The following is an 11,366-nucleotide window of genomic DNA, read 5'->3' as shown; positions in this document are numbered from 1 at the left end:
TCAACCTTCCAGACCCATCAGGTTCTGGTTCTGGTTCTGCATCAGAAACACTGAGATCCTTTAAATCCAGACTAAAAGCAGCTGGTTAGAGTTTTACTTGAAACGTAATCAATAATCAATTTAACGATGGAACTCGACTTAATGTCCCGATTGATTGTTGATTCTGTTTCATGACTTTGTGTTTCTATGATGTAAAGAAAAGCTGCTGAAACTTTCTGTACAGATCAAATTGGATTTTTGTTTTTCAAGTGAACTCAGATATTTACTCTGGACAAAAAAACCTGATTTTGTGTTTTTGCAGTGCAGTTATGAATCAAAATAACTCTTCGTATTAATCGTCGTCATCATCTTCATCTTTGAGCTCCAGGTATTCCAGTCCCTCATCTTCATCATCTTCCTCCGGGGAGTCCCACTTATTCCTCATTACTCCCTCCTCTTCCTCTTCCTCGGCCAGCTCCTCCTCCAGGACGTCGCGCTCCTCTTCGTACGAGGAGATGGGTGAGTAATGCGGCAGGTCGAATCTGTGTGGGCTGCTGGGAGGTGGCGAGGCGTTGCCGCTGGCAACCGGGATGGTGATGGGCACCGGGATGGAGAATGAAGAGAATGCCTCTGGACCGCCACCACCGCCGGCCTCCTTCACGTTCCCACCGCCACCGGTCCGGCTGAGACGGCCGGCGGGGATGACGGCCATGCCCAGCCCACAGGTCAGGGCCCCAGAGGTCAGGGGCCCCGGGTCGGGCCGGTACTCCCGGATCTCCCCCGGCTCCAGCGGCTCTGGCCCACAGGGGTCATGTTCGCTGCAGCAGAGCTTCCCGTCCAGCTTGGAGATGAAGAGCAGACCGTCACGGTGCTGAGGGCAGTAGGAGCTGGGACACATCTCGCAGAACGACGCCGCCTCCTTCCCACAGACGTCACACTGATGCCAAGGACACTCCCAACGACCTTCAACCAAACGCAGACATTCAGGCAACAATCCAGGAAAACATGACGAACGTTTTTCCTCCTTCAGTCCAGTCGACCCGGTTCTACTGGAACCAGAACTCCATCACCTGCTCCACCTCCAGCTGCTGTGGTTCTGACCCAAACCAACCTGTTCCCCTCCTGGCCTGTGGGGGCGCTGCACCAAGAACCACTGAAGGAAAACACACAAAAACCTCTGAAGACACTGAGAGCAACTTCCTTCTTCACCAGATGGAAACAAGATGGAGGCGTCAGATTTTAGTGTTGGAGGATTTCTCTTTAGTCTTTGGCTAAAGACCAGGAGCCATTTCTGCTGCTAGCGCTAGGCTAGCACGTTAGCTTTGGTTGTATTTACTCAGAATGCCCTGCGCTGTAGTCCACTTCCTGCTTTTGGAGCGGGCACTGTGAACAGATCCTAGTAGTAAATGAAGAGCAGACCCATTTGGTCGGCTTTAACCCAACTCCAGTCCTGTTGGTGACCTCTGACCTCTGGTCCTCCAAACCTCGGTCTGGTTCGGTTTGAATGTGAACGCCAAGCGGAGCGGAGCCCGCTCCAAAAGCAGGAAGTGGACTACAGCGCAGGGCATTCTGGGTAAATACAACCAAAGCTAACATGCTAGCCTAGCATTGCAGCAGAAATGGCTCCTGGTCTTCAGCCAAAGACTAAAGAGAAATCCTCCAACACTAAAATCTGACGCCTCCATCTTGTTTCCATCTGGTGAAGAAGGAAGTTGCTCTCAGTGTCTTCAGAGGTTTTTGTGTGGTTTCCTTCAGTGGTTCTTGGTGCAGCGCCCCCACAGGCCAGGAGGGGAACAGGTTGGTTTCGGTCAGAACCACAGCAGCTGGAGGTGGAGCAGGTGATGGAGTTCTGGTTCCAGTAGAACCGGGTCGACCGGACTGTAAGGAAGGGAAACATCTTTAATCAGTTTTATTAATAAACTCTTATGAACAGAAAGTACATTTCTCTTACAGTTAATAAGACTGTTTTATATGAATGTTTTGTAGCCCACAGACTGTCCTATATAACAGGTCACCTGTATTTATGCGGCCATCTTGAGTCTTAAAGGCCACATAAATATCTAGGGCGTGCCAGATTTGGCCTGGGGCCTGGACTTGGACCCCTGTCCCTAAGGTGTCTGACCTGCGGGCCTCTTGGTGAGGTTCAGGCAGTCTGCATGGTAGACTTTGGGACATCCTGGCTTCTTGCAGGACACCATCTGTCCTCCGTCTCCGCAGCTGAAGCACTCGTCCTCCCTCTCTTTGGTCGGCAGCGCCTTCTTCTTCTTCCGGCCGTGGCCCCGCCTCCTCAGCTTGCGGCTCTTGTCGTCGGATGGAGGGTTGTTCTGTTTGGATGGCGTCGGGTTAGCATGTGTTTCCGTCCGTGTCATGGAAGGAGCCGGTCTCAGGCCGGGAGCCTCACCTTTGGCCTCACGCCCAGGAAGCCGCTGCAGTTTGCTGAGCCGCATTTACAAACCGTCTTCCCGTTACCCAGACACTCCAGGTTGTAGTTGAAGGTGAGCTCTGTGCCTGAGGGAGGAACGTTCGTTACACCCCGGTCTTTGAACGTTTTCATTTCCTTCCTAAGCAGGAAGTTGAGTGACCTGCAGCGATGTCCACCAGAGCGAACAGTCCCACCCGCGTGTCTCCGCTGACCGTCCACTTCTGCGTCTCACAGTTTGGCTGGCAGCTGTGGTTCATGAAGCGAGCCTCGTTGCCCTTCGGCCCGGCATCGATTATTCTGTCCTGAAACCAGAGGTAGGCAGAGGACAGACTCAAAGATAGCTCAGCTAGGTTGGTGGCTTCAACCAACGCCCTCCCTCTGTGGTTGCCTAGCAACAACCTGCTGGGTAATGTGCAGGTTAAGGTTTGGCCTCATAGCTGCTTAGAAATGAATCCTAACGGAGTGAAGGGACAAAGTGAGTTAAACAGGGAAGGTCGGCATTTCACATAATTAAAACTTTTATGAAAACGTTTCGTTCATGTCTAACCACAACTTTGCTTTTTTTTCTTAGTCAAAATTTTTTTTGTATTTTGCCTCCAAACAGGATTTGTTTGACTTTTTTCATGCCACTTCCTGTGTCACTTCCTGTCAGGCTGCTCTGCAGAAATCGGATTGGCATGCCATTAAAGTTAGATTTTCTTTACGTTTTTGTTTGGTTGTAAAGTTTGGTGTTAATGGATGCGTGACGCACCTTGTCTAGAGTTAACATGTAGAAGTTGCAGATGTCGTTCTCCTGGGCGTGTCTGATCCTCGACCTGCACTCGTCTTCGCCGATCACCTCCCCGACGTATTCGGTCACAAACTGACCCTAAAAAAAAAACAGCTGGAGATTTATCCACGTCCCCAGCGGTGGCGGCGCTCGGTTGGACTCACCTTCTTGATGTCGTGGACGCAGCGAAGGCCCCAGCCGCGAGACAGCGTCCGGAAGATCTGCACCTGGCTGTACTGGCGCTTGGTGAAGGCCTGGTTCAGGCACCGCTCAGCGGCCGGACACACCTACAGGGGCAGCCCCTGTTTACTCCTTTCACTTTTTATCAGGTCTTAAATGCTGCACAGCATCCGTAGAGAAATGAAGTGACTCCTGGTGTGGACAGTGGAGAGACGCGGTTCTGGTACCTGAGGGTGGCACTCGTACAGCAGCATGCGGTTGATGCATTCAGAGTCGTTCCCACACGGACTCTCGTCTGTCGCCTTGCAGTTGCAGCGCGGGATTTCTGACAGGTCAGCAGTCAGGATCTGAACCTTCCCAATCGGACGATTCACCTGCACAGGCAGACGCTTAGTTACAGAAGCTCTTAAAAACTAATTGATCAGCAATTAAAATCATTGATCAGTGACTTCATGCTTCTGTTGCTCCAAAAGGTAAAGATCTGTTGTTTTCTTTTTCTTCTCATATCTTTAGTTTCAAAATGTTCACAAAATAAAATAAAGCAATGTTTTTTATTTTGTCACAATCTATTAGCTTAGCATTCTACAGTCAAAGTACAGTAGCATTAGTATGCTAACAGCAGCAACGTATTGCAAAACCAAGAGCAATAGCCTAGCGTTAGCATGCTAAATGACTAGCATAGCAGTAATATTGAGGAGTGTTGAGAAATATCAGCATTGCATTAAACACCAAAAACATGAAGTTATTTCCAGAAGCTGCCGGTGATTTTATTAAACTCTTTGTGGTTCTAAAAGCTGTTGAGACCCAAAGGAAATACAAAAACATGCAAAATGTACATTTTACATAATATATCCCCTTTAGAGATTTGAATACTGCAGTGCAATGAACCTGGTGTTTTTATTCCGTCATCATATTTTCAGCCTAACGTTGTTCGTGTTTTTCAGACCTTGATGTGTTTGTACGGCGGCGGCTTCCTGTCGTTCTTTCTGTCCTCCTGAAGCTGCCGAAGCTCCTTTTCTGCCTGAAGCTCACGGAATCGCACGGCCGCCTCCTCCAGCGCTGACAACGGAAATAAAACACACTCAGCATCCTGAAGATGTTATTAAACGAACATAAAACCTGAATATTTGATGATCCTCACCTTTCTTGTAAGTTGCATCGACACCTTTGCCCATCTTCTCTTTGCTGTTGGCGTCGACGTCCATGTAGGGGAAGACGCGGGCCTGGTAGGTCCACAGGTAATCGTTGGAGCCAAAGAAGTGAACGGGGAACTCGCCCACGTCGTGCCGCATGCGCTGGATGTTTTCTGGGATGGTTTTGGGATGGCTGACCTCCGCTGGCCACCACCTCGGGTCAGAGAGCAAAGCAGTAAAATAATCCTGCCGTGTTCGCTTCATCGTTTAGTTTCAGCTTTTCCAGTGAATTACAGGCAATCAAACCCCTGATATCGGAAAAAAGGAAATGTGTATAACATAAGACAAAACTTCAATCAACAGCAGAGGAGACATTTTAATGCGTCGGCATGGCTTCAGCTCACTTTGGAAATAAATATCAGGTCTGCCTGCAAAAAAAGAGAAAAAGGTTTTTAACAGCAGAAGAAAAACTGGGCAGAAAAAGGCATCAAGACTGAAACGGTTGATTAAAATAATCATAATTAATCAATTACTGCCAACTGATTTAGAAATCGGTTAATACAGACTCAGGAAGAACAACACTGAAGGAGCAGAAAGCAAAGTGTGTGTATTTTCACACACCTGTCTTCCAGGAAGGTCTAAGCACTTCACACCAGAGTCACATTCAGCCATTCACACTCACACATTCATACTCCGATACGCAGATCGGTAGGCTGTCTGGGGGTAAGTGCCTTGCCCAGGGGCATGTGGCAGGAGGTGTAAGGATTTTGTTTTTTTCTGTGTATTCATTCTTGATTGTTCCCAATGTGTCTCGTTTCCCCGATCGCCCTCGGTGTTTTTAATCCCACCTGTTCCTTGTCAGACCCTCGTCCAGCTGCCTTCTCTGCCGTCAGTTATTCATTTGTACCAGTTGCTACCAGTTGTGAACATTAGACTTTGGATTTGTATTTTCATCATTAAAGCATCATTCTTTCATTCCAACCTGGGTCCTCAGCGTCATCCTCACCACCTCTTGACCCACCATGGACTGTTCTCCCTGCTGCCCTCTGGAAAGAGGTTCTGCAGCATCCGGTGCAGGTCCACCAGGTTCTGAAACAGCTTTTTCCCACTTGCCATCAGACTGCTGAACTCTTAACTGGACTGCACTCAAAAACTGGTCTCCACTTCATACCTTGCACATGTACAGAGCTAAATAACTTCTATTTTACTGTCAGTCCTGCACTTTATATTTTATATTTATATTCATATTTTATACTGTATTTTATTTTATTCTGGAGTAACCTCACAACATTGGAACCTCAAACATTGTTCTGAGCCGTATGCAACGAAATTTCGTTCTGTATTCACCCTGTGCATGCAAGATGACTATAAAGTCAGTCTAAGTCTAAGTCTTCACCGCATTTCACGACCGGAGGAAGCTGGAATCAAACCTACAACCTTCCGATCACAAGATGGCTGCTCTACCCACAGAGCACGTCGCAACTGTGGTAGTAAATAACTAAAAAACAATCGCAAACAAAAACCTTCACAAAAACACACAAGTTATAATTTCTGGACCAAAAAAAGCGCAAAATTAAAAATACAAAAGGTGAAGCTTAGAAATGTGTAAAAGTCTTAATACATAAACCTACATAAAAGCTAAAACGACAGAAGCTGGGAGCAGCGAACCGTTTCTGACCTGTAGCGGCCGACCTTGACCCAGAGGATGTCCTGGTAGCGCGGCTTCTTCCCCGCCTTGCAGTCGTTGCAGAACCAGCTGCCTTTGGGCATCTCCATGTTCAGACACTCTCTGTGAAACGCGGCGGGACACGATTCGCAGCACAGGAGGCTTCCTCCTGCCGGACGGACAGAGACATGCCGCGGGGTCAAAGGTCGAGACTCTTCCAGAATGATCCACCGACGAGGCTGTTAGCTTAATCTCTCCTGCTAAATAATGTCTGAGTGACATTAATAAATAAATTAATAAATATTATCTCCACTGATGGTAAAGCGCTAATCATAAATATTAGCTATATTAACGCTAACGCGTACAGTGTTAAGTGGAAGCTAATGCTAAAATGCTAACTTCAATTTAAATTATATGTGCCTTTGAAAGATTACAAATCTTTTATTTGACATAATATACATATATGTAAATGTTCTATAAAACCCTTTGAAATTATGTTTTGTTTCCTAAGTTTTATTTTAACATTATAGTTGTGAAGTTTGTCAAAATTGGTTCATTTGTTCTTCAAATTCATTTTATTTGGTCAAAAAGTTTTTTCTCCTGGTTTTTATTGCTGCTTTTAACAGTGGGTGGTTACCATGGCAACCATTAGCCAATAGCTTGGATTCGTGGTGAAACCCAAGCTATCGGCTAATGGTTACCATGGCAACCATTAGCCGATAGCTTGGGTTTGTGGTGAAACCCGCCAAAGGAAAATAATTTACTGTACATCATTTATTTCATGTACAGAAGCAGAAGCTGCTGTTAGAATAAATTCAGTGAATCTGTTGTGACGTCAACCTGCTGGATCCGAGTTTCACACAGTTGTTGTTTGAAATAAAGTTATTGGAAAAGAAAGACAGAAGGTGACAAGAGGAAATGGAGCTGCTGCATAAACTGTCATGCACTTCAAAATAAGAGCATTAATATAAACAGCTGACTACTTGAAGAATTTCAAACAGTCAATAAACAAAACCTTCAACTCAGTTTTATTCAAATAAATTAGGTACATTTAGGGAAAGCTAAGTCATCAAATGTTTTCAGAGTTAGCTAAAGCGCTAAATGATAAATTAGCGTAAGTGTGTCCACCACTGACAGCAGCCAATAATAAAGCTCGTTGCTTAGACATATATATAAGAAAATGAAATAATGCAAAAGGGGGAATATTGAAAGTTTAAAGGGACGGCGTACCTTCGGTGCAGACGAAGCACCAGCTCACGTTGACGTGTTCGTGGTTCTTGACGCCGCGACGCGGCGCGAAGTGGTTGGGGCAGATGATGCTGTTGTTGGAAAGCACAACGCTGCCGGCGGCCATGCACAGGTCGGTGGCGTGATAAGCAACAGGGCAGCGAACGCATCGCACCAGACGACCTGCGGAGCAACGGGCGCCATGAGAACGGGGCGGCAGGCCAGGCGTGACCTGCTGACCTTTACTGCGCTGACCTTTGGAGACGGACGAGCTGCCGGGGCTGGCGATGAAGCAGGTGAGGCAGACGTGGATGGAGCAGCGGAAGCTTCGGTTGACCGGCGCGGTCGCGGCGTAGTTAGCGATGCACTCTCCGTGGTAAAACTTCCCGCAGACGGGGATCATGCAGCGGCGAACGTCTTCGCTGCGCTTCTTACACACAAAGCAGGTGTGGACGCCTGGAAGGAGGAGGACAGTCAGCCTGGAGAGCCGCGACCGCAGAATCAGCGCTACTAGCGCTCTGTTGGCTTCCATTATTGCTGTTGCCATGGAGACAGGAATCACTATAGCAACCAGAACAGGGGCTAGCCAGAAGAAGGCGGTCCATAAAAACTGTCGTAGGGGGCGCTGTTGGGGTTTACAGCATAATGTACCAAGCTAAAGGAAAATAAAGAAAAAAACCACAGAACAACAAGGAACACCACAGTAGTAAACATCTTACCACGATGACCTCGTGGGTTTTTTGGGTTTTGCTTTTATTCTTTCTTTAGCATTAGCATTAGCATTAGGAATAGTAAAGTGTGGTGCAAAAGTGCAACAGTGGCCCCTACAGTCCCAATAAACGGTGGTGAATTTGGTCTGACAGCAAAAGTGGTCCATAGGAAAGCACAGCTTGGATGGGCTGGTTCTGGTTCTGACCCGTTTCTGATCATCAGGAGGAATAAACTGACCTGATTTGCATTCGGGGCAGACAAACTTTCCTTTCGGCGCCTCGGCCAGAGAGATGCAGGCCAGGTGAAACGCTCCGCAGCACTGACCCTCACACAGCAGCAGCTCCCCCGTCTTCTCACACACCTGAGGAGCAAAACCAGGTGAAGATCCGAACAAAGGAAATTAACCAGGAGTTGCTCCAGCCTGGTCTTCCGTCTCCTCCTCTGACTTTACGGTCAGTGTCTCACCTGGCAGACGTTCTCCTTCATGGAGGCGGGGCCTCCCCGGTCGCCGATGATCTTCCTGACAGGTAGCGGCGCGTTGTCGCCCAGCAGGTCGTCGCCCAGCAGGTCGTCGCCCAGCAGGTCGTCGCCCAGCAGGTCGTCCTTCATGGGGGGCAACCGGTTCTCCAGCAGAAACCTGTCATCCTGCAGAAACACGTCGGGTTTCCATCTGAACCAGAGGGGCGATCGTTTCCTAAAGTTCCTGTCGGCTGACCTCTGACTCCAGCGCCTCCTCCTGGATGCTGCCGTCATCAGACTGGAACGCGTCTGCTGGGGGCGGATCCACCTGCTCAGGTGGACTAGGGGCTGCCGGGGGGTCAGAGGTCACGGGGGGGAGGGGTGGCGGCTCAGAGAGTGGTTTCACTTTTAAAGATGGAGGAGAAAAATCTGAGTAGAAAACGATCAGTTAAGAGATTCAATCATCTTAAGTCTAAATGGTTTATAAAAATATTTTATAAAAATAGAATGAAATTATTTAACTTTAAAGCTGCAGTGTTTTCACAGCCAGGAGGCGGAGCTTAGTGATGTCAATCATCCCTGTGTGCTCGCTGCTCTACCCTGACAGCTGAAACTTTCAACAATATTTGTTGCTGAATTGGTGCTACTAGGCCTGTCACAATAGCAAATTTTGCTCAACGATTAATTGTCTCAAAAAATTATTGCGATAAACGATAATATTGTTTGAAGACCTTTTTACACTGATTTAATGGAAATGACGTAATAATTCATGTGATTTCCTGCCCAAGATAGATACACTTTATTTTCAAAAGAATATTTAACACTGGAACTGATAAACAAAACAAACAAAAACAAAAACAAAATGGATTCTCAGTCTCCATTAACAAAAAATGTACTTGATAAAAACTAAACAACATAAAGCCAAAGTGGAAATAAATACTGCATTCAACCAAAAGATTATGAAGTCTGTATATTATGTTGCCCTTCAGTAATAATTAGATTTAAATAGAGAAGATGGCCACATCCACTACCTGATGCAATAATTCACACTACATGACTTTTTGCTCCTATTTTTCTCCTTACAACAATCTTAGATCGTTGGTCTTTCTAAGATTGTGTGGTGTGTTACGGTAGATCGTCTTTGCCCCTCTGATCTAAATCAGAGTTTTTCCCCACTGGGAGCTTTAACTACACCTGTTGAATGTGACAGGTAGCCAATCAGAAAGCCAGGATTCTCCTCCTGTTTTCTGAGGGGAAATTATGGAGGGGAATCCCAAACAGCTGACACGGAGCAACAGCGGACATTGGAGATGATATGTGGAAACAACATTAATGTTTATTCAACATGCAAAGAATATAGAAATGACAAGAGGAGGAGTTGGAGCCAAATTGCTACTGCAGTTGATAAACCCGGTAACTTTTCAGCTGTTCTTCGTTAACGTGACGTAAATAGGTTCTAATGATTTTCATTCAGTCAGGACTTTACGCTGACACTAGCCACATGCATTGCAGGTAGATTGTAGTAAAGCATTGATTAATGCCTGGTTTTAAAATTAGTTCACTGAACTTGTAGCCATTCTTTTGTGCCCATTGTTGGACACCACACGGCAGGACCGAACCCGATGGAACCGTTATACCTAGGATTTCTGTCGGCTAATGTTTGGTCTGTCAGGGTTTAAAAATGGGTCGACAATCGGCCGACAGCTCTAAGATCGGGTCGTCTGCTCTGGGCTTTACACTAAGGAAATGAGGTCAGAGGTCAGTGGAGAGCACCGGAGTTGAGCCTTTTTTCATTCAGTGTCATCAACAGAAAGAGGAAAAGGCCGGAAGAGACGATAATGCAGATAATTGAAATGACGTCGATAGTTTTAATTTATCGTACGATTAATTGATTTACCGTTTATCGCGACACGCCTAGGTGCTACAGAAAAAAACTGAATTAAATTGTTTCTAGTTAGAGGAACTAAATCTTTTCACAGGTTATCTGTCTCATACCAAACTGTCATGACAGAGACAGTTTAAATAAATATGTATACATTTTTATAAAACTTTAATTCAGCTTTAATGGCCTCTTTCCATCGCCTCCTTCATGCGCCGCTAGTTTTCCTCTAGACATCAGTGAAGCTCCTTCACCGACTTCTTTCAATTGTTCTTAAAGTCTCCTGTGGATTTTAACAGCTCCAGTCCTTGTGCTGTCTAATATTATATTTAATACAATATATTAATTAGTTTTCTCGTTAGCTGGAGAGGCAGCAGCGCCTCCTGCCCCCCCGTTGACCAGCTGTTAGAAAATGGATGGATATTAATTAGTTTAGACCAAAGGTAAAAACTCAGACGTTTCACCAGACAGTTTTTGTCTTTCAATTACAAACAAATTACATAAAATACATGATTTATTCTTAACTCTTTGAAAACCAAATTACTGACAATAAGTTTGCTGTATTGTGGTGGAGGCTCCTATCACCACCACATGGTGTTAGTATTTATATTAGTTACAGCTTATAGTCTGTTTAAGTTGTTCATTTATTTTCTAATGGGTGACACTTTAGTTAATGTCTGTTCTTTGTTTGAGGTTCTGCTGATAGAAACCAGCTGGAGGAGGAAACCTGGAACAAACATTTGTTTTTTAAAAGACTGAAGGGGACTTCGTTGTTTCAAGTTGATCTTAATTAGTTAATTTTGTCACTTAAATCTTCACTCATTATTGTTTCTGCTAAGTTAAAGTTAGTTTTTGCTTTATTTGTTTCATAGGATGCTTTAGTTAAGCCTCGGTCCGTTCCATATACAGATTGTCAACCCACCATGGTGGCGGATGCGTTG

The 11,366-nt window shown here is 45.8% G+C and overlaps 1 protein-coding gene across 5 annotated transcripts in view; it reads right to left on the bottom strand.

Moving 5' to 3' along the window:
* The window catches only part of LOC102216707 (histone-lysine N-methyltransferase, H3 lysine-36 and H4 lysine-20 specific-like), a 29,319-nt gene continuing 17,953 nt past the window's right edge, over positions 1 to 11,366 (bottom strand). For all 5 annotated transcript variants that reach the window (XM_023342002.1, XM_023342001.1, XM_023342004.1 and 2 more), the window contains exons 10-24: positions 8,803 to 8,975; positions 8,553 to 8,732; positions 8,325 to 8,448; positions 7,632 to 7,832; positions 7,380 to 7,559; positions 6,162 to 6,318; positions 4,492 to 4,697; positions 4,297 to 4,409; positions 3,578 to 3,724; positions 3,335 to 3,457; positions 3,153 to 3,269; positions 2,562 to 2,703; positions 2,381 to 2,487; positions 2,102 to 2,303; positions 1 to 942 (exon numbers count right to left, since the gene is read on the bottom strand). In XM_023342002.1, the coding sequence (XP_023197770.1) occupies positions 332 to 942; positions 2,102 to 2,303; positions 2,381 to 2,487; positions 2,562 to 2,703; positions 3,153 to 3,269; positions 3,335 to 3,457; positions 3,578 to 3,724; positions 4,297 to 4,409; positions 4,492 to 4,697; positions 6,162 to 6,318; positions 7,380 to 7,559; positions 7,632 to 7,832; positions 8,325 to 8,448; positions 8,553 to 8,732; positions 8,803 to 8,975 (2,783 nt within the window). In that variant the 3' untranslated portion in view covers positions 1 to 331. The remainder of the gene's footprint in view (positions 943 to 2,101; positions 2,304 to 2,380; positions 2,488 to 2,561; positions 2,704 to 3,152; positions 3,270 to 3,334; positions 3,458 to 3,577; positions 3,725 to 4,296; positions 4,410 to 4,491; positions 4,698 to 6,161; positions 6,319 to 7,379; positions 7,560 to 7,631; positions 7,833 to 8,324; positions 8,449 to 8,552; positions 8,733 to 8,802; positions 8,976 to 11,366) is intronic.

The sequence above is a fragment of the Xiphophorus maculatus genome, chromosome 11 (genome assembly GCF_002775205.1).
Source record: "Xiphophorus maculatus strain JP 163 A chromosome 11, X_maculatus-5.0-male, whole genome shotgun sequence".
Lineage (NCBI taxonomy): Eukaryota > Metazoa > Chordata > Actinopteri > Cyprinodontiformes > Poeciliidae > Xiphophorus > Xiphophorus maculatus.
Note: the sequence above shows the minus strand (reverse complement) of the source record. Positions and strands in the feature narration are given on the sequence as shown.